This window comes from Leptonychotes weddellii, chromosome 10, assembly GCF_054177405.1.
Source record: "Leptonychotes weddellii isolate Sample4059 chromosome 10, ASM5417740v2, whole genome shotgun sequence".
Classification (NCBI taxonomy): Eukaryota; Metazoa; Chordata; class Mammalia; order Carnivora; family Phocidae; genus Leptonychotes; species Leptonychotes weddellii.
Window position 1 is genome coordinate 25860579 of NC_138378.1, and position 26354 is coordinate 25886932.

General features: G+C 51.6%; 1 protein-coding gene across 1 annotated transcript in view; it reads left to right on the forward strand.

Annotated features, from left to right (window-relative positions):
• The first annotated feature begins 3221 nt into the window (after positions 1-3221).
• TGM6 (transglutaminase 6) overlaps positions 3222-26354 on the forward strand; it is a 33212-nt gene continuing 10079 nt past the window's right edge. Inside the window, exons 1-7 of the mRNA XM_006732296.2 lie at positions 3222-3312; positions 20551-20724; positions 21215-21457; positions 22232-22350; positions 23610-23738; positions 25200-25377; positions 25920-26058. Of these exons, the coding sequence (XP_006732359.2) occupies positions 3222-3312; positions 20551-20724; positions 21215-21457; positions 22232-22350; positions 23610-23738; positions 25200-25377; positions 25920-26058 (1073 nt within the window). The remainder of the gene's footprint in view (positions 3313-20550; positions 20725-21214; positions 21458-22231; positions 22351-23609; positions 23739-25199; positions 25378-25919; positions 26059-26354) is intronic.

Consider the following 26354-nt stretch of genomic DNA (forward strand, 5'->3'; position numbering starts at 1 on the left):
GTACTTATTACTATTTCAAAAATCAAACACTCTGGCAATTGTTGAAATAGCCTCTCAAGATTTGTGGACACCTCAGCTACTCCATCCATTTTAACACACTGGAGAAGCTTCTCAGAGCCTTCTGACCTGCTGGACCCTGGACTTGGCTGGTCCTTATGGCCAGTGACCAGCTGGAGTCCTAGGGTCTCCCTTCTGGATCATTCTGGAATTTGTCCCTCTCCGTTGGGGCTCCTATTTCTTGTATCACCTATTTTTTCCTCTTACCTGACTTACTTCCTCTTTTATGTTGCAAGATATGCTCCAGTAATTTCCCAAGAAAGGGTCCTCGGAGGTAAATCTTTTGAGACCTTGCACATCTACAAATGTCTTTATTTTACCCTCATATTTGGTTTCCAGTTTGGCTGGATCAAGAATTCTGAAGCAGAAATTATTTTCCCTCAGAATTTTCTTCATCCTAGTGTTATTGAGAAAATGAAAGCCACTTCCATTCCCAATTCTTTGTATATGATCTGTTGCTTTCCCCTGGGGGCTGGTAGGATCTTCTCTTCGTGCCTACTATTCTGTAATTTCACAAGACCTGGTGATGTCCCTATTCATCTGTAGTCCATTCAATTTGTCATTCAGAAAGTCCTTTCACCCTGGAAAGGCATGTCCTCTGGTTCTAAGAAATTTTCTTGAAATATTTCATTGAGGGGCGCCTGGGTGGCTCAGTCATTAAGCGTCTGACTTCAGCTCGGGTCATGATCCCAGAGTCCTGGGATCGAGGCCCGCATTGGGCTCCCTGCTCTGCGGGGAGCCTGCTTCTCCTTCTCCCACTCCCCATGCTTGTGTTCCCTCTCCCACTGTGTTTTTCTGTGTCAAATAAATAAACAAAATCTTTAAAATAAATCAATAAATAAATATTTCATTGATAATTCATGTCTGTCTCCATCTATATTTTTTTTTAAGATTTTATTTTATTTATTTATTTATTTGAGAGAGAGAGAGAAACAGCATGGGAGGGGAGAGGGTCAGAGGGAGAAGCAGGCTCTCCGCTGAGCTGGGAGCCCGATGTGGGACTCGATCCCGGGACTCCAGGATCATGACCTGAGCCGAAGGCAGTCGCTTAACCCACTGAGCCACCCAGGCGCCCTGTCTCCATCTATATCTTTATGAAATTCCCATGGCTGGGATATTGGACCTTATGGACTGGCCTAGAAATTTTCTTATCTTTTCTTTATCATGCATATTTCCTTGTTTTTCTTTTTACACTACTCACTGAGCAATATCTTCAACTTTCTTTTCCAAGACTTATATTCTAATTTTTCATTTCTGCTATCAAATTTGTAGTTTCCTAGAGCTTTTTGTTTTGAATGTTCCTTTTTTTTTTTTATCATACCTTGTTTTTGTCCCATGGCTACAATATCTTCACATGGTTCTGAGGATACCAGACGTGGTTTACTTTCCTGAAATGTTTCTCCTCAAGTAGGCATTTTGGTCCAAGGTTCTTGTTTTAGTATGTTTATTTCTTTTCCCTCTCTCATGATTAGAAGTTTTCTACAGATGTCTGGTGATTCTTGTCTGCTCAGGGTTAAGGATGGGGCCCCAAAGGGTTGGTAGGAGGCCTGGGGATGCCTGGGGACAGGAGCGTCATGGTGCGGTGACAGCTTGGGGTTGTTTAGCTGAGAAACTCCAACTCTGCATCTTAAAGTCTTTCTTTCAGAAAATTCAGAGCTGGTCAGCCTCCTGACAGGTGTATCCCGCTGGCTGCCAGCATCATGGGTGGGAAGTCAAGAGGGAGGTGGAGGCGGGGTGGGTCGGTGCCTTGGCATATGATATTCAAATGCCTCCTTGATGCACCTGTTTTCAGTGCGGTGCCCCAGCCCTCAACTGTGCATGCTGTGTGTCCACCTCAGTTGTGTTCTCCCCAAAGAATAGAAGTCCAGGCTTTATTGGGCCGGGGAAGGGGAAGTCATTCAGCTCTCATGGGTGGGGGGAGGTGTACTGCTTCATAAACAGACTTCCAACCAATTCCTATTTTATTACCGTTAGCCCCTCCACCCCACCCTCCAGTTATGGAGGGGTCTGCTGCTGTCAGTTCCAGAGCCTTTGGGGGGACTCTGCAGTATGACAAGTTGGTTTTCACCACTGCCTTGCTCTCCCCATTGGTGATTCCAGGTTGGGAAGTGTTTTTCAGATCTGCTAGTGATTTGGCACTCTTGCCCCTGCTCTCTGTATTTCCAAGTTTTGCAGCTGTTACCTTCTCCCTGGCTCTCCCATCCTTGTGCACGTATGCATTTTGCATAGAAATTCCTTCCTGCCATTTTGGTGAGGTCTCAGGAAATGCCTGCACGTGTTTACCCCAGCGCCATTCCTGGAAGCCCTCTCCCACCCCTCCTTGTTCTGCGAAGCTCTCAGTAAAGTTGTGGGGGAACATTCCCTGCTGGCTTTGTGGGGTAACTGGCCTGAGAACCATCTTAGGTGGTGCTGGCCTGGACACAGCCAGAACCTGACATTGTTCATCTTTTTCTTTGTTTCATCTCCCTTTAGAGTTTGAAGAATGTTTTGGGGCGGCGGGGATTGGGAATTCGGTTGTGAGAGTATTTTTCCCAACTGGTTCCATTTGAGATTTAATTAAAAAAAAAAAAAACACTCAGAATACACAGGAAGAACATCCTTCTCCCAACAGAATGAAATCACTTTTAATTCGTTTCCTGGGAAACTTACTGGAATGGTCTCTCCCAGCTCTGAGCGAACCCATTCTCTATGCATTTCTTGGGAATCATCCATTTCTACCACGTATTATGATTATTTGGGGTATGGGTTTTATCTCTCTTATAAACGTTGAGTTTCTTTAAGGCTAGAGACTCTGTCTTATTCATTTTATTCTCTCTCCCCACCCCCTATTGTCCCTTTGCCAGGAGCAGGTGTTAATAAACATTTTATAAATGATGGAGCGGATGAATGAATCGAGGGATTCTGAACAAAATAACACCTGGTAGCCGGAGTCTGTCTGACTCCTTAATCTTCCACAGTGCCTTGCCCAGATGCCCCATATAGGTGCTAATATGTGCTCGGTGGCTGGCAAGAGGATATGCGAAGCCTTCAACAGCGATAACTGGACCAGAGAAGCGGGAGCGCGGCAATCTCCTTGTGTCCCTGCTGTGTTCTTGCCGTGTCTAACCTAGCCCAATAAATGGCACCAGCTATCTACTGCAGAAATGAAGAAGCAAAAAGTTGCCATGGGGCTGAACATCGATTCACTGCATAACCCTGTGGTTGAGAAGATGGGCTCCAAATTCAGGCTGCACGGGTTCAAGTATGGTTCTATCAGTATTCAAATGTGTGACCTTGAGGCATATCTGGATCCTTGCTGAGCCTCAGTTTTCTCCGCTGAGAAGTGGGGACAACACTGGTAACTAATCACACACGAGAAGCAGGTTAGAGCAGAGGCACCTAGGAAGCACTGTAGTAAATGGTAACCTTTACAATTTCTCAAAAAGGGGAAGAAAATATGGCTTGTCAATGTTCCATCATGATCTCATCTTCGTGAGCCCTGGTCCTGCCCAGAAACAACGGATTTTAAACGTGGGTCAGTCATTCCTTATTCTTTTAGTCCAAGTGGTCCGTAGTGATGAACCAGCCCCTAGTGGATGAATGCCCAGCCTCTCAAATCTCCTTCTCTCCTTATTTCTCTCCAGGACCGCATCTGGGGCTTTTATGATGGAGTCCTCTGATCACAGAGAGGCTCCCCGTCTGCTCCTTGACTGGTGACAGGTGACGTGTGCCCGATCCCATGTGGCCCTCTGGGAATGGGGCTGGCTCCAAGGGCGGCAAGCTTTCACTACTCACTGAGCCATATCTTCAACTTTCTTTTCCAAGACTTATATTCTAATTTTTCATTTCTGCTATCAAATTTGTAGTTTCCTAGAAAATGTTCTTTCTTTTTACTTGTTGCTCTCTGACCTACTAGATCTGTGATTCAGTGTCTGACATCAACTTGGGGAAATTCTCACTCATGATTGCTTTGAATATTTCTTTTTTTTTTTAATTTTTTTATTGTTATGTTAATCCCCATACATTACATCATTAGTTTTTGATGTAGTGTTCCATGATTCATTGTTTGCGTATAACACCCAGTGCTCCATGCAGAACGTGCCCTCTTTAATACCCATCACCAGCCTCACCCATCTCCCCCCCTCCCCTCTAGAACCCTCAGTTTGTTTTTCAGAGTCCATCGTCTCTCATGGTTCGTCTCCCCCTCCGATTTCCCCCCCTTCATTCTTCCCCTCCTGCTATCTTCTTCTTCTTCTTTTTTTTTTCTTAACATATATTGCATTATTTGTTTCAGAGGTACAGATCTGTGATTCAACAGTCTTGCACAATTCACAGTGCAGGGTTTGTGCTCTGGTGAGCGCTTTGAATATTTCTGTTTCTTTCTCTCTTTCTTGTACTCTGGCATTCCCATGATGCAGACGTTACACTGTTTGTAGCTGTCCCACAGTTCCAGATATCCTGTTCTGGTTTGGGGGGTTGTGTGGTTTTGTCTTGGCTTGTCTTTGTTTTCATTCTTTTTTTCTCTTTGCTTTTCTTTTTTGAAAGTATCTATGGACATATCCTCAAGGCCACTGATTCTTTCATTAGCCATTTCCAGTCTACTAATGAACCCATCAAAAGCATTCTTCATTTCTGTTACAGTGTTTCTAGCATTTCTTTCGATCCTTTCTTAGAATTTTCTTCTTCCTGCTTACATTGCCCATCCCAAGCATATTGTCCGGTTTTTTCCATTAGAGCTCTTAGCATATTAGTCATAGTTATTTTAAATTCCCAGTCTGGTAATTCCAACATCCCTGCTGTCTCTGAACCCAGTTGTGATGTTTTCTCTATCTCTTTAAACTGTGTTTTTGCCTGTTAGTAGGCCTTGTGATTTTTTTGTTGAAAGCAGGACATGATGTACTGGGTAAAATAACTCCAGTAAATAGACCTTTAGTGATGTGGTGGTGAGATGGGGGGGTGGACGCGGGGAGCATTCTGTGACTCTATGATTAGGTCGCAGTTTTTTAGTAAGCCTGAGCCTCTGGTCTGTGACCTTCACAAGTGTTTCTCAGCCCCTCAGCCCCCTTCAGTGGGACAGGATGGCTAGAGGGGCATGGAGTTGGGTATTTTCCTTGCCCCAAGTCAGCTAGGCTTCTACAAAACCCCAGCAGTTTAGGCTGAGGTTAGTCTCACTTAAGGGCAGGCCATGTTAAGAACAGAATGCTCTGGCTTATTTCTAAATGGTTCCTTTTCCCGTGCCCCTGACTGAAGCATGGGGGGCATTTTCTCTGATCTTCACCATGAGAATTTGGTAGGGCTCCTGGAGACAAAACTCACAAACGTGTGGGGTCCCCTCTGGGACGGGGCCCCCCTGGAGTTTTTCTCTCTCAGACTTGTCCAGCAATTTGTCAATAACACACTAGGTTTTCCAATCCCAGGACTGGTTCCCATGGAGGTTTCTGCTCCAGTCAATTGCCAATCTCTCTGTCTGTCTATCTCTCCAGTTTGGGAGTCAGTAGCTTGCCCTGTGACCTCACTTCTTAGACAGATCTAAGAAGAGTTGTTGATTTCCCGTTGCTTACTTGTTGTTGGAACAGCATGAGGACATCCAAGCTCCTCACATGCAGGACTGGGAACTGGAAAGCCTCCTCCACCAGCCCTTTCAGCATCTGTTCCCCAGGGGCACGTGGGAACATCTGGATCCCCACCTGTTACATACAAGAGGCTTGTTTCAGGCCCGCCTCTCAGGCCTTCTCCTTGGCAAATGCTGTTTCCAGAAAGAAAAAAAAAAAGAGCTTATGAAAAGGATGAGGAGGGCCCCCAGAATCATCAGGAGCACTCAGCTTCTAGGAATGATATCTGGAACCTCACAACTAGCCTGCAGAGGAAACAGCAGGTCCTGCTGATGCTCCTGCCCCTGCCTTGCCAATACCACCTGTGGGGTAGGAGCTCATTCTTGCGATGCCTGGGAAAACGTAACTGCTGTAGCAACTGCTCTCAGCCCCCGCTCACGCCAGCGAACGCCAGACGTGCAAGGACTGCGCACTCTGAGCTGGCGTCTGGGTGTGATCTGATGAGTGTACGTCACAGGCCTGCATCCTAGCTACAAGGGAGGCCGGGTATAGGGACTCCCGAGGCTGGAAATTCATCAAACACAGCAAGGGCATTCAAAGGGGGTTGGGCAGCTGGACAAGATGATGCAACATGGAAAGAAAACCCTTTTTCATTTTATTATGAAAATGGTCAAACATTCCTTTTATAAAATTTTGTCGGGGCGCCTGGGTGGCTCAGATGGTTAAGCATCTGCCTTCGGCTCAGGTCGTGATCCCAGGGTCTTGGGATCGAGCCCCACGTCCTGCTCCTGGCTCAGCGGGGAGCCTGCTTCTCCCTCTGCTTCTCCCTCTGCTCATGCTCTCTCTCTCTCTATCTCTGTGTCTCGAATGAATAAATAAAATCTTTTAAAAAAAAATTTTTGTCAAAGAATTTTATAGTGGGGGCGCCTGGGTGGCTCAGTTGGTTAAGTGACTGCCTTCGGCTCAGGTCATGATCCTGGAGTCCCTGGATCGAGTCCCACATCGGGCTCCCTGCTCAGCAGGGAGTCTGCTTCTCCCTCTGACCCTCCCCCCTCTCATGCTCTCTCTCTCATTCTCTCTCTCAAATAAATAAATAAAATCTTTAAAAAAAAAAAAAAAAGAATTTTATAGTGAACACCATATAGATTTCGCCATTAACACGTGACTCTACTTGGTTTGTCACATATCTCTCCATCCATCCATCCATCTCATTTTTGTTGCATTTCAACTGCACCATCATTAAATTGCAGGCATCAGTACACCTCCCTCTAAATAATTCAGCACGACTATCATTGACTAGAGTTTGAAATTTGCTTCCAGCTTACCTTTTCTTAACTTAAATTCACATACAATGAAATACGCAAATTTTTTTTTTTCTTAAAGACTTTTATTAAATAATCTCCACACTCAACTCACCCGACTTCGAGGGGGGGCTCGAACTCACAACCCCGAGATCGAGGGTCGCATGCTCTACCAGCTGAGCCGCGAAATATACAAATCTTAAGTGTACATTTGTTGAAGTTTACCAATGCCTGTGTAACAAACATCCCAATCAACTAAACTATCACCCCAGAAAGTTCCTTCATGTCCCTTCCCAGTCAATCCCTGTCCCCAACTCATCCCCTAAGGCAACCACAGTTCTGATCTCCCAGCACAGTTTAGTTGGCAATAATCCTTTTAACTTCGGCTTTTCCCTCAAACTATGTAGCTACCAATACCTCCCTGCCCGTCCTCCTGCCTCTCTGGAAATTCGGTCGGGAGAGGGGAAATCGGGTCAAGAAATCGTCCTGCTTCCCCTCCTTTGGTCTCCCTTCCCTTTCCTGCAATCAGCAGAGGGGGGCTTCCTTCACTTCCCGGATGGAAAAGATTTAAATGGGATATCCGGAGATCTCTGGCCCTGGCTTACAATAACCTTGAGGGTCTCATCCATTAGCCCTGGCTCCTGATTGTTAGTGGAGGTTTAGCCTTTACTAAGCCTTTTCTCGGCAAGGCCTAGCTTTAAAGATCATTGTCTTGTTAGACACCAATCGAAGCAAACAGAAACCAGAGCACTGAATCAGGCAGCCAATGCCTGATATCCACTCTCCACTTCAGTGGGTGGGGACATAATTATAAACATAATTTATAAGACATACAGCTGAAAATATTTCAAACACATTATCCTCCATGAAGAATGAGGGAACCACATATGAACCAAGGGGAGGATCTAAAATAGGTTGATATATAAACACTGAGAATAAAAAAAAAAAGGTGTCCAAAGTCTATGTAGGAATGAATTTCAGAAGGAGTGATGAATGAGGAAGAATGTCTAAGTACATGAAGGGATCATGAGCGCCCATCGAAAAAACACAGTAAGCTGTGAATGCTCCGTAACTTAGTAGCAGCTTCTAGGTCCTGATGATGTCTGACAGACGGGCAGGTGGATGAACAGGGCAACACTTGGATACGGGGGGCAGGCTGCCTGTGATCTCTTGGCTCATCCGCAGCTTCTGGCCCTCACGCAGGGGGCAGTAACTGAAGATGATAGCATGGAGCCTGGACGCTGGCTAGCCATGTCACCATGGTTATTCCTCTCAGGATGAAGTGATGTAGAGATGAGGTAGAGATTCCCGGTCTTTTATTAGTTACCCAATGACTTCACCCAGGGATGGAAGGGAATAGAATCATCTCCCATGTCACAGCTCAGATTGACGGAGGCCCAGAGAGGGGAGAGGAGAGCCTGCTACCAGACCAGTCCAGGTCTACCTGAGCTGGGTCCTTCTGACTCACTGTCCTGTGAAGATGAATTCCCAAGACAAATGTAGATGACTCCCAGCCTGGGCGCACGGAGGATCATGTGTCCAGCTGGCTGCTCAGACCTTGGGATTCGCCCACAGACAGCACCGGGCTTGCAGTTGCTAGAAAGGAGGGTACCCAGCACCAGAGGGCTCAGTGGGAGGCCCCTGCAGAGCACAGCTGCCCTGGGATTTTTCGGGCCCATGGCCTCGTCTTCACCTGAGGCCACAGCCTCATGCCCACTCCCCACTCCCACCTCCTAGAGGGAAAGTACACCCTAGACCAGCACTTCTCAAACATATCAGTTTTAGGACCTCTTTACTCTGAAAAAACTCCCAAGAACCCCAAAGAACATTTTTTGCTTATGTGGGTTATAGCTCTGGATATTTGCCGACTTAGAAATTAACACTGAGAAACTTACAAAATGTTTCTTCATTAACTCATTTAAACACTAACAAGCCCACTGCATCTTAACACAAATATCATGTACTTATGACATATAACTATATTTTCCAAACCCAAAAAATAATATTAGTAAAAGTGGCATTGTTTTACTTTCTTTTTTTTTTTTTGGAAAAATCTCTCTAAATAGAAGACTTCACAGGAAAACAGCTATAGTCTCATATCTGCTTTCCCATTCAATTTTTTGCAATATCATGTATCACACACTTCACTGTACACTCATGAGAGAATAAAAATGAAATTAAAAAAAAACCCTTCATAGTGCTATGCAAATAGGATTGACTTCACAGATTCCCTAAAAGAACCTTGGTGGCCCTGGGCCTCCCTTTGAGAATGGCGGTTCTCAATAGAGTTTCTCAAATTGTATTATGCATATGAATTGTGGGAGGAACTGTTAAAATGCAGATTCTGCTTCAGAGGGTGTGGGGAAGGGCCCAGGAGTCTACATTTCTAACCAGCTCCCAGCTCCCTCGTGGGGGAGCGGGGGATGCTGATGCTGCTGGTCCGAGGACCACACACTCACAGATTCACTACTCTGCTGCTGCCACTCTCCAAGGCAGGGCCAGACAGATGCCCTGCGTCTTGGAAAAGTCATGGTGCCCTCCAATCCATATAATTAAAAAATATTTTTTAATTAAAAATTAAAAGAGTAAATTCGAAATTAAATAAAGCCCCCAAATCCTTCTTTTTCCCAAAGTGAGCACTTCAAATTTCTTTTTTTAATGATTTTTAAAACTTGTTTTTGGTGCGCACACTTTGCTGGTGTGAAGCCTATGAGTAATCCATTACTGTTCAAAGGGCGGAGGTCCCACCTAGGTCTCTGCTGCTCTGAGAAAGCCTCTCCCCTACCCTCCGCTGCCCACAAGGAGGCCCCTGTTTTTCTGTGTTCCCCCCACCAAAAGGACAGAGGACGTTAGCGTGACCTCCCTCTCCACCAGATAGAGGGCTCGGTGCTGGGAGCAGGTGAGAGGACAGAGAAGCTCTCCAGATGTCTGTCGTCAAGGAAACGGAAATGCAAGGATGCCAAAACAGCTCTGCAAAGAGCATGACATTTCTTGCTAAGGGCAAAAATCTGGGAAAAAATGACATTCCCATCAATTCAGGGAAAGGAAGCAAAATTATATAAATTGGCACTAGAAATCCACTAGTGATGAGTGTGCACGCGTGTATTCGTGATCTGGAAAGGGAGCATGACATGAGCGGGTCATACAGTTAAGTGAAAAGGTTAGGCTATAAATCCACGTCTCCGTACAGCGGGATGTGTGTGAATTTATTTACATATGTTTGCAGTGACATGCATGTATACCTTTTTCTTTCTCTGCGTTGCTTGGACTTCCCACATGAGTATATATTATTTTTACAATCAGAAAAGCAAACTATTTTTAAAGATTTTTATTTATTCAGGGCACCTGGTGGCTCAGTCGGTTAAGTGTCTGCCTTTGGCTCAGGTCATGATCCCAGGGTCCTGGGTTCGAGCCCCGCATTGGGCTCCCTGCTCTGCAGAGAGCCTGCTTCTCCCTCTCCCTCTGCCCTGCCGTTCCCCCTTCTTGTGCGTGCTCTCTCTCTCTTGCAAATAAAAAAATAAAATCTTAAAAAAAAAAATTTATTTATTTGAGAGAGAAAAAGCACAAGCAGGGGGAAGGGCAGAGGGAGAGGGAGAAGCAGACTCCCCACTGAGCAGGGAGCCCTATGTGGGACTCTATCCCAGGACCCTGGGATCATGACCTGAGCCGAAGGCAGACACTTAACCAACTGAGCCACCCAGGTGTCCTGGAAAAGCAAACTGTTTTTAAAGCATGTGTTTATTCCCCAGGCAAGGATTTAATTTGTGAAGCAACATTGGGGTATCCTGAGTTGTCCCAGTCTTTGGTTCCTGCCTGATCATGTAGAATCAGAGAAGGTCAGAACTGGTAAGACCTAGTCTGCAATCTTATTAGGCACCAAGGCCCAGAGAAGGTAAGTGACTGGCCGAGGGTCACACAGCCAGTTTGGCCCGGAGATAACAGAGCCCAGTCTCCTCTCTCTCACCCCAGAGTACATTGCTCTCCTCTAAGCTTGACTATGAATTGACGTCTGGGGTTGTATGGGGCTGGAAGGGGGGGGTGCTTTTTAAATGCCCCATTTTCTGGGAGCCCAAGTCCAGGCAAACCCAAGATGAAAGATAAAGGGCCCTGGATGAGACTGTGATTAGTGGGGAGGAGCCTGACCCACAAGGGCAGAAAAGCAGCTTCAGTAGGGTCTGGGTCCGCAGCTGCAGGGCGGGAGGGAAGGAAGAGCCTGGCCCGGGGCCAGGAGGCTGTAATTAAAGGCAGTGCAGGCCTGCAAACAGCCCATTAAAGATGTTTGTTTGCCCTGCATCAAACTCAACCCTTCTGCCACTTTCCACATCAAACACTTGGGGATTTTATACACTTTCCTGCATGCTCAGGTGATCACAGGGAGCCATGGTGCACAGTGCTTCCTGACCTTGCCCCTTCTTGCCCCCAACCCCATCTTCCAGAGTACCCCCCTCACACTCCCCCTTTCCTCCCTGACCCAGCCCCACCCAGCCTCTGTGGGTCCCAAGTCATCTGCTCAAGGCACTTACCAACAGAGAGAAACTTCCCTCCCAGCTCCCAGGAAGATAAAATTCCTTCTATTTCATTCGATGAGATAAAACTTCACAAGCTTTGAGGTCCGGAATCTTGGAGCCTTGGGATCTTAGCCTTTGAGCTAAGATGATGCTTCATGCTTTAGGCCAGTCCTTTCAGGTCACAGGTGGAGAAGCCAGGGTTCTGAGATGAAGAGGTCTTGCTGAAGGTCATGAGCACGGGTGGCTGCCAGGTCTCTAAGCTTCAGGCTGGAGCCAGCTCACAAAGTCGGGTGAATTAGCCTTGGCTTTGAACCCAAGAGCCACTCCCCTCTTTCTTACTGACCTCCTCCCAAGAGCCTAGGTTGATGTCACTCCTGGAAGTTGCACTGACACGGAGAGACCCTGCAAGAAGTCCAAGGAATCGGGCTGTCCGGGCCCAGACAGAAACGGGAACTCAGTTTCTCCCCCAGTTTCTCCTTCCAATTTCCAGGCTAGATTTCACTCAGGCAGAGCGTCAGGGCAGCATGACAGCTCCCTTGTCCCACCCCGAAGCTCAGAAGTCCCAAACTGGAAAGTTCGCAGACTTTGAAGAGGTGGACAACCTCAGGAATGGTCCAACTCCCACAGGATGAGCGACTGCCAGAGCCGAGGGACAAGTGAGTCAGGGTCCCTGGGCATCCAGACCCTGTCCGTGAGTTATCTCAGTCTCCCCCAGGGTCGCCCTGTAAGGAGAGGCCCCTGTCTTCATTTTACTGCTCCTGTGACCAGGAGACGAGCTGGCCTTCAACCCCAGGCCTACGTGGGTCTGAAGTTTCTCCCTCTGAAACTCAGGGCTCCTTCCCGGAGGCCGAGGCTGCCGGTGGGGCCTGTGGGAGGCAGACGGTGTGGCATGGTTGGGGGCCTGGCCCAGGGGAGCACTGCAGGCCTTAGCCCTGTAGATGCCTCCGGGAGCCCAGCACAGAAGAGAGCACCTTGGCCCGGGAGGCTCCTCCCCTCACCCAGGCTGGGAGAAGCCAGCCCCAGACCAGTTGCCATGAGCCCCGGGGTCCCGGCCCCGGCTCTGCAGCTTATTACCATGTACCCTGAGGGCACCCTCTCTGAGCCTCCGTTTTCTCATCGGAGGGCTGCTGGGAGGGTGAGAACGGGAGACCACAAGCCCAGTTCCCGTCGGCTTTCCTCTTCCCCCTCCTCTGTTCTTGCCAGGCTTGTGACCTTTCTGGGCCTCAGTTTCTCCCACAGACCAGCTCCCAAATCTGTGTGCAGAAAGCCTCTTGGCTGAAGCCACTCCCACGCTGGACACCCTTGAGGTGCGAACCAGGGCAATTAGTGGGTGATCAGGTGTCGCTGCTAGGGTAAGAAGGGCCACGCCTCCTCTAGGATTCTGACCGTCCTGCCTGGCAGCGCCCCGAGATTCGCCGTGTGAACTCGGGGCTGGCTGGCTGCTCCCACACGCCGTCCACACGGTCTGCACACCGCGCCCCAAGGAAGCAAGGGCAGGCTGCCCTGGCATGGCAGGTGAGTGGGCAGGGCCTGGGGCCTCGGGGCACAGGACCCCCGAGGGGAGCTTCAGGAAACTGCACGATCCATGCGCTGTTCCCTCATGCTCCCAGAGATAGAAAGCGCCATCCCCAGACGGCCGGGCAAGGCCATGACAGAGCCCTTCCTGGCCTGGAGCCAGGCCTTCCCCGCCCACCTGGCGAGCAGGGGAAGAGAGGGGTGAGTAGAGAGAGGCCCCATGGGCTGTGTCCTCTTCAGATTCCCACCCCACAGACTCGAGGGCAAGAGCAGCTCTGTCTGAGGTGAAAAGAGCTACGTGACCTTGAGCAGGAGAATTTGCCTTTGGTGCCTCCATTTTCCCATCTATAAAATGGAAATTATTACAAATCTTCTCACAGGCCTGCTGTGAGGAACTGATGAGACCAAGTGTGCCAAACACCCCACAGTATCTCATGTGGGGCCTCATAGGCAGCAGACTCAGAAAATGCACCACCCTCTGTGGGTCCATTATAGTGAGGGGCAAACTCACTTCCACCCCAGGAACTCATCTGCTAGCTAACAATTACATATTTTATGCCTCCTCTGGCTCGGTGCTGGGGTCCAGGGGGTGAGCAAGTCAGCCCACGCAAGGGTCTTACTCTCGTAGGTGTTTAAAGGACTTTCCTAATTCTATGCCTCCTAATCTTCTATTGTCCAGGATCATGTGACAATCATATGAGTCAACTCTTGTTTATTTTTTGACTTTCAAAGGCAGGTAGTTTAATTTCCTTGTCATATTTGAACTTCTTCTCACTCCACCCTGGCAGTTGCTAACATTTACGGGCATCCTGGGCCCTGGCTCTTGGGCTGGGTCTGCTCCCTGAGGGCCTTGCCCCCCCAGCTCACTCCCAGATTGCTGTTTCAAGAGCTGGGGCTGCTTCTGCCCTGTTAGCCCTGGGTTCCAGGGGACTGGCTCTGCTTCTTTGGGGATCTACATTTCAGGGCACACCTAGAGGTCCTTCTTCCCTAATTATCTGATACACTATCAGACTTAAAGTTGGCAAAGTTTAATGGCTGAGAAAAGACCCTTCTGGGAGCAGAGTCAGGGACAGGGGTTTCCAGTGTCAGATCTGTTACTAACTTGCTGGATGGCCATTCCTCTCTCTGAAGCTCAGTTTCCCCTTCTGTAAAATAACGGGGAGACCCATCACACCTAGCAAATAGAAGTGACAGATAGTTAGGTTGAATTCAGTTCCTTGGTCGTCTGGGTCTGGGTCTTCCTGGTTTCTTGGGGACCTACTCCTCTGAGCGGTAAGCACCTGCCCACCATGGAATCGGTGCGTGAATGACCAAGACATTGGATTCTGAAAGCAAAGTGCGTAGCCTGCGTGCTGATTCTCCTCTCCCCGCTGTCCATGGCAGACATCACTAGTTGAGCCCCGAACTCCCTCCCTCCCCCCCCCCTCCCCGCCATGGGACCTGGATGTGGCCCCGGGATTCTCCTCAACATAGTTCTTCAAGTAGTCCTACCAGTCAACCGGTGCCAGCAAATGAAGAAACCTTTTGCCATTACTGGATTATAATAAGCTTTCAGCTCGGAAATTCTAAGAACCGAAGGACATACTCTGGGCAGAGGTTGGTTCTGGCCAGGAAGTTCTCACTATTGCCTAGTGGTGAGAGAGGCCAGCAGCTTCCAACAGGACCAGAAAGGAAAGGGAGATTGGACAGTGGCCCGAGGCAATGCCCCAATTATCATTTAGCTGTGGAGGTCAGGTGCTCGTGATGCACACTAAGGATAGGGTCATGGTGGGGCCCATTAAAAACCAATTACACGGAGTCCAGAGTCTAGGAGAGATTGCTGATGTCAGCAGAGCCTCCTGGGCTCAGCCCCACTGGCCAGCCCTAGGGCTAGGACAGAGATCTGGGGAGGAGAGCATCACCAGCTGTCTGGTGTCACCCCAGGGCCAGAGGAGAAAGAGTTGGGGGGTGAGCTAAGGCTAGGGGTGGGTTGGTGGTGAAGAGCGGGGGCGGCAGGGCAGGAGGCAAACTTTTCCTCCAAGTAGGACCCATTCTTAGGCTGACGTCTGGGGCCAGCAGGTGAGCAAGGGAGCTGGAGACAAGATGCACTTGGCCGGGAGTGGAGTGGCAGGAGGGGCAGATGGTGAAGGATCTTGAATGGCAGCATCACGGCTGTGGGTCTGATGGCTCTGGAGCAGGGGAAATGACACGCTGACCCTCGTGCAGTCCGGAGAGTCCCTTCTCCTCGCAGAAGCTGGGTTTCTCCATAGTAACGGGATGGACTGAACAGCATGAGCTGGGAAAAGCTGAGAGGCTGTTGGAGCTGTGTGGTAATTTCAGCAAGAGGTGAAGAGGGGAGAGTACAAAGAAAACCAGTGTGTGTGGGAACAGGGAAGGGGCGGACCGAAGCGGTGGGGGAGATGTGGGGAGAGGAGGAGGCCCACCCTGCACAGACCCAGCAAACTGTGGACCCGGCACCGGGCTAAGTACCACATGCAGAGGGAGACCGCTCACCCTGGCTGACGCTTGTTGCCGGAGAGTGTTTATTAAATGGCTCCTCTCATTCTCTGGATTTCCAGGCTTGGGAGACACATTTTCTCCCCGCCCTACTTATGGTCCTTACCTCCTCTTCCCGAAAAGCCTATGAGCAAAGTATTATTATGATTGCCACTTTCCAGGGAAGGCGATCTGAACCTCAGAGAGGTCCATTCACTTATCCAGGGCCACACAGCCAGTAAGTGGAAGATTCGGGAGAACACTGGACAGGCAGTGAGCAGCTCTTGGGCAAGTGCTGATGAAAATCAGATTCATAAGCCGCACGCGTACTGAGCACCTCATAGGGGCCAGGTACTGCGCTAAGTACTCCACGTGACTTGTTCCCCTTCAGCGTTACCACCTGAGGGGGCGGCTCCTACCACAATGCGCATTTCACCGGGAGACTGAGGTTCAGAGAGGTTCAGTCACTTGCCTCAGGTCACACAGCCGGTGATGGGTGAAGCCTGCATTTGAATTAACGTGTGTGCCTCTGAAATCGCCGTGGAAGGGAAGGCCAGGAGAGGAAGGTGGGTGGGAGAAGGAAACGACAGCAGCTGGAGGGGCCACGAGGCTTCGCGGTGACAGGACAGGCGGAGAGAATGCTCTCACGGCATCCCTCTTCCCTCGTGTCTGGCGGGCACAGCCTCAGGTTTGGCATCCGTGGGCCTTGAGCTCAGGGCTGGAGCTCGCCCCGCATATCCCCAGGACGGGGGCCCCGGGGCTGACAGCACGTCCCCCAGTGTGTCCTCAGGGCCTCAGGCGCAATGTCGATCAGAGAAGTCCTCCCCCATCCCTTCCCTGGGGCCCACCCGGGGCCGGTGTGACCAGCCTCCGTCAGTGCAGGCTCCGGGGTGGGGGGGCATATTGTGGGCAGGGGCTGAGAGGAACCCCAGGGGTATCCAAAGCACTTGATTCAGCAAACCGCCAACTACCAGCTCTTCTGGACTCATTTCACAGATAAGGAAACTGAGGCCCAGAGAGAGGAAACGACTTGACCCCTATCCCATGGGGAGCCAGCGGCAGGTGTCCCACCTTGGCCCAGGACTGCAGAAGGAAGGAAGACAGGAAGGAAGGGCCAGTCTGGGAATGCGACGGGTTGACAGAGGGGATTATGCGTAGGTGGGGGGCACAGGGTGTGGGCAGCTGACGGGGCACTGGTGTTGATCCCCAAGGGTGTGCCAGGAAGCTGGGGAGCTCCCCTTTTCACACCCTTGTCCCAGCTGAGGGACAGGGAGGGACATCCATTCATCCAACCAACATTCACTGAGCCTCTACTGGGCCCTGGGCCCTGAGCGGGCCTCAGCCGATGCAGACAGAATGAGACCTGGGCCTTGCCTTCACGGCGCTCACAGTGGAGGAGAGAGACACGTAAGCAAACAATTATGTCTGGGCTTCCTTGATGACTGATTAGAGACACAGCCTTAGTCTCGGCAGAACTGGAGCTGAGCACATGGAGGAGGCGACGTCGGGTTTACTTTGATAGGGGTTCTGGAAGCCAACCCGCATGCACACCTATCTCCTGGCCTTGGGCTGCCCCATACGAAGCCCCCCACCCTCCTCTGTGCCCAGTGGTCCCCATGAGGGCTGAGGAGGACACCAGTTAGGGCCCAGTTGGGCTGTAATCACCAGAAAAGTGGCTTTCTCCCTGTGGGATCCTGCCCCCGACCCCCAGCGCTCACAATCAGCCCGCAAATGCCGGGTCACGAGGATGTGATGGTCCCGAATACCGATGGCGCGGGAACCGGAGCAGTGACCCCCGGGGTCAGGGCAGGCATGGCGCGGGGAGGGTGGCAGCTCAGGATTTCTCAGTAACAGCTCTGCAAAGTCGGCAAGGGCCAAAACCAAAACAGCTGTGTTCTGTGAGGGTAAGGGAAAGGCCGAGCAGGGACAAATGGGGGCCGGGGGTGGGGGGGGAGTTGCAAGAAAAAAGTCTTTGGTTCAGCAGAAGGAAGAACTTTTTAACATCGGGGCGGTGGATGAGCCGCCTCTCAGAGGTATGCAAGCTGGAATTATGACCCTGTGGTCACCGAGAATTCGGAGGAGGGACTTTGACTTTGGCAGGAAGTTGTGAGAGAGATGGTCTCTGAGATTTGGGGGTAATGATGGTAATAGCAGAGTGACTCATTCCACTCCTCCTGCCCCACCGCGATGAGGCTCCAGATGCCCAGAGGGCGGTGGGAGCTGGTTTGGGCTGTGACAGGGAAAGGTGAAGCCAAGATGGGATCCCTGGGACTTGAACCCATGACCCGGAGCCCAAGGACTCTTTTTACCTCCTAACCACCCCCCTCACAAGAATCCCTGGGACGAGCCAGCACTGAGAAAATTACCACCCAATAACCTTATCCCCTGCTCCTTGCTCATCCCCTACAAAACAAAAGGAAACGAAACACAAAAAACAACTGCATCCTGTTCTGGCCTGTCCCCGCACGGGGTGTGGCTGGATTGGTGTCCTCGGGCAAGAAGTCCCTTTCTTTCCATCTCTGGGTCTCAGTTTTTGTCCGTAAAATACAGCCCTGGGCTTCTAATGGCCCTCGCACCTCTCCTGCTATCAGACAATCCCATATGTACAAGGTAACTGGGGTTCCTGCCTGTGTCTGCAGACAAAACAGAGGCCACCTGAGCTCAGACTCCTGGGACCTGAGAGGAAGGTTCCTGACGGAGAACTAATGGGGCTGGACGGGTGGTGGCTTCCATTCTACTATCAGGCAGGAGAATTAGCGCGCGAGGTGGGGGCAGGGGGCAGTCCTGGCTCTGCTATTCTGGCTACCGCCAGACGGGATCGCTGTTGGAACCAGTCCTTGCTCACCCACCGCCCCGCTGCCGAGCTTGGGACCCAGCGTGTGCCGTGTTACGTTCCCGTTCACCTGTTCAGTCATTATCCCCAAATCATGATGCCCTGCGAGGGCTTCCGGCTGAGTTAGAGCTAGCTAGAACCAGCCTTTTCCAGGAATCTCAGGCCTGGGTATCGAGACTGGAGCACCAGCCTGGCTCCTCGTAAGTGGACACTAGTTGAAAGACTTTTGCGGTCTAGACAAGAAGGATGTCCATAGCCTCCCAGTGGAGGTCTCCAGAACCAGGCTGAGGAGCTGAGACTCTTCCTTGGGGGAGGAGAAGCACCCCAAGAAGTCGTGGAAGTCGGGGGCAGAGTACCTACATCTGCACCGTTCACAACTGCCTGTCGCTGGTCCACAGTCGTTAGCTGCTGGTGAAGAGTAATCCTGGGACCAGGTCCATTCCAGCTACGGTGGAAAGATGGGAAGAATTACTTACAGGGCCTGCCTCAGGGCTCCCAGGCTGCACAGGGGACTTGGACTTGGCCTTGGCCATGGGAAGAGGCAGAGGTTAAGCCAGAAAAGGGACAGCAGCCTGTGGTAGCAGAGTGCAGGTCCCACCTTCCCCAGGAAAGAACGTGACACTTGCTGAGTGCCTACCATATGCAAAATGCCACACCACTGGATTTCCTGCAGGGACAGTCGTTTTGGCTGAATCCTTCCAAGAACCCTGTGGGGTAGGTGCTGTCATGGCTTCCACTTTTTAGATCAGGACACTGAGACTCAGAAAGGTGACGTGATGTGCCCAAGGGCACACGAGAGATGACCCAACTAGAGTCAGGCTCCAAATCCTGCGTTTTCTCCATCCCACACCCCAATGACGCAAGACAATTCCTGGTCTGGGTCCTTGCTCACCAGAGAGGCAGGATAGCATGGAACCCTGGCACCACCCATATAGCTGTGTGACCTTTGTAGAGTGACTTTACCTCTCTGTGCCTGAGTTTTCTCATCAGTAGAACGAGGGTAATAGTAGTACTTACCTCAAGGCTGTTGTCATGATTAACTGAATTTATGAATGTAAATCACAGAGGATGATGTCTAGCTCGTGGTGAGTATTGAATATATATGTATTAGCTATTCATCTTATTACTCTCATTATCATACTTGGGGGCAGGGTGGCTTTCACATCACCTGGGAGAGTCTTACCAGGCCTCTAAGTTAGGATTTGCATACTGGAAAGAAGTTGATTGTTATTGTTGAAGAAGAGTCCTAAGGATTTATCCAGATACCAGAGTTGCATGTTGAAAAGTTTTGCAGGTATGAACTGACAACCCAAACTTGGATGTGAAAGGTGTGTCACGGGGTGCCTGGATGGCTTAGTCAGTTAAGCGTGAACTCTTGATTTTGGCTCGGGTCATGATCTTAGGGTCATGAGATCCAGCCCCGCATGGGGCTCAGCGCTGGGCGTGGAACCTGCTTAAGATTCTCTCTCCCTCTCCCTCTGCCCCACCCCCCTCTAAAAAAAGAAAGGAATGGAGGGAGGGAGGAAGGAAGGAAGGAAGGAAGGTCACACTTACTGATACTATTTAAAGGAAATCTAACTTTGGGTCCCGATCCCACTGGGCTTGTTGGAAAATTCCATCCCAGTTATTCCTGGGGCCCCTGCATGTTTTGCTTATCTACTGCTATATAACAAACCGCCGCAACACATAGAGGCTTAAAACAACAGCAATCATTCTCTCACTCACAAACCCGCAGTCTGGGCAGAGCTCGGTGGGGGCAGCTGGGTTCTGCTTTGCTTAGGATCAGTGGAGGCAGCATGACCAGAGGCTGGAGGATTTGCTTGCAAGATGGCTCGGTCCCATGGCTGCCAAGTCGGTGCTGGCTGTCAGCTGGGCGTTCGGGGGGCTGGGGGCTGGGGGTCAGGCTAAGAGTAATGGTTCAGTATTCGCTAATTCAGTGTTCACGGCAACTTTGAGGAACGTAAGTACTGCGAATAACAAGAGCCAACTGCAGGGGCGCCTGGGTGGCTCAGTTGGTTAAGCGACTGCCTTCGGCTCAGGTCATGATCCTGGAGTCCCGGGATCGAGTCCCGCATCCGGCTCCCTGCTCGGCAGGGAGTCTGCTTCTCCCTCTGACCCTCCCCCCTCTCATGTGCTCTCTCTCATTCTCTCTCTCTCTCAAATAAATAAATAAAATCTTTAAAAAAAAAAACAAGAGCCAACTGCATATGATAAAAAGTAGCTGCATGAGCCAATGACTGGCAGGTTGAAGCAGGTGGGCGGGCAAGGCAGACGTGGATGAGACACGTGTCAAGGGCTTGGCCTCACCTCTCTGTCCTCTCCCTGCCCAGGGATCAGAGTCACCAAGGTGGACTGGCTGAGCCGGAAGAACGGTGCTGCCCACCACACCCAAGAGTACCCCGACCCCGAGCTGGTGGTTCGCAGGGGCCAGGCGTTCACCTTGGTGCTGGAGCTCAACAGACCCCTGGAGGAGCAGGAGACCATCATCTTCACCGTGCAGACAGGTAACTGTCTCGCCAGCGCCCCCTGCTGGTCTACATCCAGAAAGCTCTGTCTTGTGACCAGTGACCTGAGACCCTTCGGTCATCAGTGCAGACTGGAGAGAAGCAAGTCCCAGTCCCTGCAGGTGGGCTGAGCTCTGACCCATGGAGACTTTTGATGACAGCGTGCTGCGTGCAGATGGCTAGCAGGATCGATGATGCAGCCCTGGAATTCTCTGCCTACTAAGGAATCTAGGGCTCTGGAAAACCACGGGAATTCTTCACGGACTTTTGGAGCCCAAGCTTTTCTTTCCTAGACAGACATATGACAGACTTTGATTTCAGGGGTCCTGTTACTTTCTCCTAGATCCAGGAGGTGGATGGGAAATCGGGAACAGCGGGGGTGGCCCCCAAGAGTGTCCCGGCGGTTCAGGGAGTGAAGTTGGCATTCCAGGCTTGTAGCTTTTCTGCTTCTCTAGAGCTGGGTCTCCTGATTCCCTCTCCTCTCTGCCAGGACCCCAGGCTTCTGAGGACCACCACACCAAAGCTGTGTTCCAGATATCGGAGCCGGAAGTGGGCAAGACCTGGACAGCCGTGGAGGAGGCTCAGACGGAGAACAACATGACCGTCAGCATCACCAGCCCTCCCAACGCTGTCATCGGCCGCTACCGGATGAGCACCAGGGTCTCCTCTCGCCGAAAACAAAATGAGCGGAAGCTGGGCGAATTTGTTCTCCTTTTCAACCCGTGGTGCCCAGGTAGGGGCTGACAAGTCCGAGGCAGAGGATTTCCCGGAAGCTGTCCCAGAGGTGGGCCTGCCCTTAGCAGGGCATCTGGGAGGCAGGCTAAGCAACAGGGAGGTGAATGCCATGCCAAGAGCTTGGCAAGAGCTAGGCCTAGGCAGAAGCGGGCCCTGGGCAGAGGGACCCGGTAGCAGGGACTACAGAGGATCTTGTGCCAGAGGGGCAGGAATCAGTGGTTTCTGGTGTGCGGGGCCAGTCGGCAGGGATGGGACCTTGTGGGAAGAGAGGCCTGGGCTCTCGCCATCAGCAGCCTTGGTTTAGTCCCTGCTCTGCTAAGTTGCCTCCCTCTGTGAGTCTTGGTTTCCCCATCTGTGAAATGGGAGTTATAACAGCGCCTACCTCTTGCAATAACGGTGGGAATTCATAGTGCTGATGCTTGTAATGTACAAAGTACATCGTAAGGAGTACTGGAGTCAGTATTCTGATTAATATTTAAGAAATGTGAGGCTGCTGTCGGCACCAAGCAGGGTTACCCAAAGGGTCAGGATTCTTAAAGTCCCTCAGTCTTGGGCTGGGTTGGGGTGGGTCTCTGCCTGGGGAATGGAGTCCCCCAGGTGGAATGGGGCTTGGCCAGAAGGCAGCCTAGGAGCCTGTAAACCCCTCTGCCCCCTGCCCCGCCCCGTCCCAAGCCCCCAGACCCCATCTCGCTGCTCTCCCTGATGTAGCCCCTGCCCCAGGCCTGCAACACCAGAGCCCCAGCCCATGCTGGGCCCGACAACTGCTTTTCAGAGGACGACGTGTTTCTGGACTCAGAGGAGGAGAGACAGGAGTATGTGCTGAATGACAGTGGGATCATCTTCCGAGGCGTGGAGAAGCACATCCGAGCCCAGGGCTGGAACTACGGGCAGGTCTCCAGGGGCACAGGCCAAACAGGGGATGCAGGGTGGGGCGTGCAGGAAGTCAGCCCAGGAGCCCTTCTGTCTGCTCACTTCCTCCCAGCAGGGACAAGCTGGGCTGACTCCTAGAGCAAATCCGCTCATCACTCACCTGTTAGCTGTGCCAAGGCCCTGCGCTGGGTCCTTGGGAAGGGGAGGTGCTTTGGATACAGTGCATTGTAGAAGAAAAAACAGCCTCGATCAGGGGTTCTGTCTTGTGCATGCACCAGAATCCCACGGAGGGCTCTTTAAAACACACAGATGGCTGCCCCCCCCCGCCCCCCGCCGCCCCAGAGTTGCTGATTCAGTGGATCTGGGGTGGGGCCTGAGAATGCGCATTTCTAACACGGTCCCAGGTGGTGCTGCTGCTGGTCAGGGACCACACTTAAGAGCCACTGACCAGATAAACAGTTACAATAAAAGGTGTGATGGCGGAGGGGAGGGGGGCATCAGAGTGGTAGAGATGGGGTCAGAGGGAAGTCAGAAGAGCATGAAAGAAAACTCCACCTCGGGGATTGCGGAGGCTTCGTGGCATTGGGGCTGGGTGTCCCAAGCCGGGCGCGATGTGGCCAGGTGGAGGGCAGAGCCCACAGCAGCAAGGCGGCGGGAGGCAGGGAACAGAGGAGGCTCTGATAGAGGAGTCTGGTCGGCCTGGGCTTCAGGTTGGCAGGGCAAGTTAAAGACGCTGACTGTCAGGCTGAGGAGCCAGAGGTTACTCTGGGGCTCAGGGGCTGGGTAGGGACCAGGGACTAGAGAGTCTGGGGTCCACTTAGGGGGTAACCACTCCTCAGCACCTGCCTCTTCTTGCCATGTGGCTCCCCAGACTTTCCAAAGACCTGCCAGAGACCAGAAATCATAATTTGTTTTTAAATGCTGTCAAAGATCCTCCAGTTTTTAAATGCTGTCAATTTGTTCAAAGGTCTTTGGAAAAAGTCATTTAAGCAATAGGGGTGTGCCGGCAGGATAGATGTGGCTCCAGAGTCACCTGTTTACCACAGACTTTACTGTGGGGGGTGGGGAGTCAGGGGGCTGGTCACTGAACCGGGAGGGACATGATTAAGGTGCAGCTTCTGGTTCCCAGTGACTCTTTGAGGGAGGGTTCCTGAGACCTGGGGACGCTTTGCGGTGTCCCCAGGGTGGCGGTAGGCAAATTCCCCTGCACGACACAAGGGACCCACTGGGTACGCATCGTGGGAGGCTCTGGCCTCTAAGCAGAGCCTCTCTGGGGACAGTTCGAGGAGGATATCCTGAACATCTGCCTCTCCATCTTGGACCGAAGTCCTCTTCACCAAAACGACCCTGCCACCGATGTGTCCCGCCGCCATGACCCCATCTACGTCAGCAGGGCCATCAGCGCCATGGTGAGGAGCCCCGCCATCCCTGCATACACATGTCCTCCTGGGTCCCTGAGCCAACCCCGGGGTCACACCCTGTGATTTTCCCAAGTTGCTTCTTGTTCTAATTCTCTATCGCTGCCCCAAATCACAGCCAAAACTCAAGTGGCACAAAACAACCACTTATTGTGCCTAGAGTTTTATAGATCAGGGACTTGGGCAGAGCACCGTGAGGACGCCTGTCTCTGCTCCAGGATGCTTCAGCAGGGGGTGTCTGAATGGCGACCGATGGTGGGACTGGTTTCATGAGACCATGTATCTGGGGCCTGGGTTCTAGCAGGCAGGGCTTCTTTGGTTCTCTTCCATGCTGTGTCTGCTGGAGCTGGGATGTCAAGCTGGCTTGCTCACTGTCATGTGTGGCCCCTGGGCCGGGCTGCTTAGAACAGCTGAGGCCGGCCCAGTCGTGGCCCTCTCTCCATGCAGCCTTTCCATGTGACTAGCTTGGGCTTCCTCACAGCATGGCGATCTCCAGGTAATCAGATAGAGCTGCTGGCTGCTGGCCAGACAATGGTTCCAAAACAGAAGAAGCGGAAGCTTCGAGTCCTGGAAAGCCTGGGCCTGGAAATTGACACCGCATCCCTTCTGCCGTAGTCATCGGCCAGAGCAGTCCCAGGCCAGCCCAGATTCAGGGAGGGGGGTACTCAGGCCCATCTCTCCATGGGAGGAGAGCCATCTTTATTGTGTTACACACAACAATTCCTCCTCCTCCTCCCAAGAGAGCCAGAAGGCCTACTGCAAGCAGGTGCTAAGACCAGTGGGTGGATATCTGTGATTCCAAAAATGTATGAAGCTGATTTTCTCAGAGTAGATACGCTTCATTCCTCGAGACCTCAGACAAGTGTGGGAGCCCAGAGACTCAAAAGCAGTGACCAGTTCCAGACAGTGGAGTGACACAGCCCTGTGGGATAGCGGGACAGGCTCCAAGTCAGAGTCCTGAACTTGAGGGTCACCCGCACCTTTTGCTAACTTGCTGTGTGGCTTCGACAGGTCCCTTAACCCCTCTGAATCTGTTTAAAAAAAAAAAAAAAAGGAAAATAACAAAACCTACTTTAAAGTGGGTTAATATAGTGTGCAGAGAGCCCTTAGAATACTGCCTGCACACAGTAAGCATCTAATGAATGTTAGCTGCCTCTGTAATTATACCACCAACAGTCCCCGAAACAGATCATTTAAAAGAGGAAATGCTGTAAAATCATAGGTAATTTTCAACAATAGAGTATCCCAATGGAAGGTCGTTGAAGATGATAAATGGTACCAAAAGTAGGTATTTTAAGACTGCAGATGCCCCCAGTTTTTCGGGGAGTTTAAAAGGAAGGGGTGGCCCCCAGCGAGGAGGTGGTCCAAAGTGTGAGATGATGTTGCAGTAGCGAGGTCCCGGGGAGGGAAGCCCCGCCCGTTGGTGGACCTGTCGGCGCCTCCTCTGCGCAGGTGAACAGCAACGATGACCGGGGCGTGGTTCAAGGCCAGTGGCAGGGCAAGTACGGCAGCGGCACCAGCCCCCTGCACTGGAGCGGCAGTGTGACCATTCTGCACAAGTGGTTCAAGGGCAGGTTCAAGCCAGTCAAATACGGCCAGTGCTGGGTCTTCGCTGGAGTCCTGTGCACAGGTACCCAGGGAAAGACGGTCCCCTGCCCCCCACCGCAAGCTGGCTCCCTCATTTGCCTTCATTTGCATACACTTGCACAGACCCCACCCCGAGTCTACCTCTTTTGGCGATGGGGAAGGAGAAGTCTGGTTAGTGATGAGAGAAACCAGGTAGTTCATTGACATGACTTTTGATCTTTTATTTTGCAGAAGGAGGCCCAGATCCTCCTGTCTTGAGCTCTTTGAGTGTCCCTGAGCAAGTCCTGTGGCCCCTAGGCCTCTGGCGCCGCAGGAAAATGAATGGGCGATTATGTGGCTATTATGTGACTTCCAAGGTCCCACCAGCCTCAGAGCCTGGCTGTTCATACGGGGGTGGCATAGTGTCTTCGGAAGTCTCCGGAGAGGTTGTACGGGGAAGGCGGTGCTTCTGAGAGTGAGGCAGGCAAAGCAGACAGAGACAGGGAGGGGGTGTGGCAGATGTGGGTCCTTGCCACCTGATGGGGGGGTCCCTGCCACCTCCTAGGGGGTCCCTTCCAAGGTCCGCACCAGCCTCCTGCTCTTCAGTCCTTAGGTGCCTGGGGATCGCCACCCGGGTGGTGTCCAACTTTAACTCAGCCCATGATACGGACAGGAACCTGAGTGTGGACAAGTACGTGGACTCCTTCGGGCGGACGTTGGAGGACCTGACAGAAGACAGCATGTGGTGGGTCCTAGTCCCCTGGGTCGCCAGCCCAGCCCCAGGGCTCCCTGAGCCCGTCTGCAGGAGGGGTGGCCCCGGGACACATGACCCAGAGGCCAAGGAGGGGGGACTCAAGATTTGACTGCCTTGAACTCCAGTTCCCCCTCTGTGGGACTCTGAGCCTTCCCCGAGATTCCCTCTGCGTCGTTACCCCTATGTTCTACCCCTGCTTCTCCGTCAGCAGCCGTGCGCCCTGAATGTGTCCCGGGGGGGAGATAGCCTCCTCCTCAGTCCCGACAAGACTCTTCCCACAAAGCTTT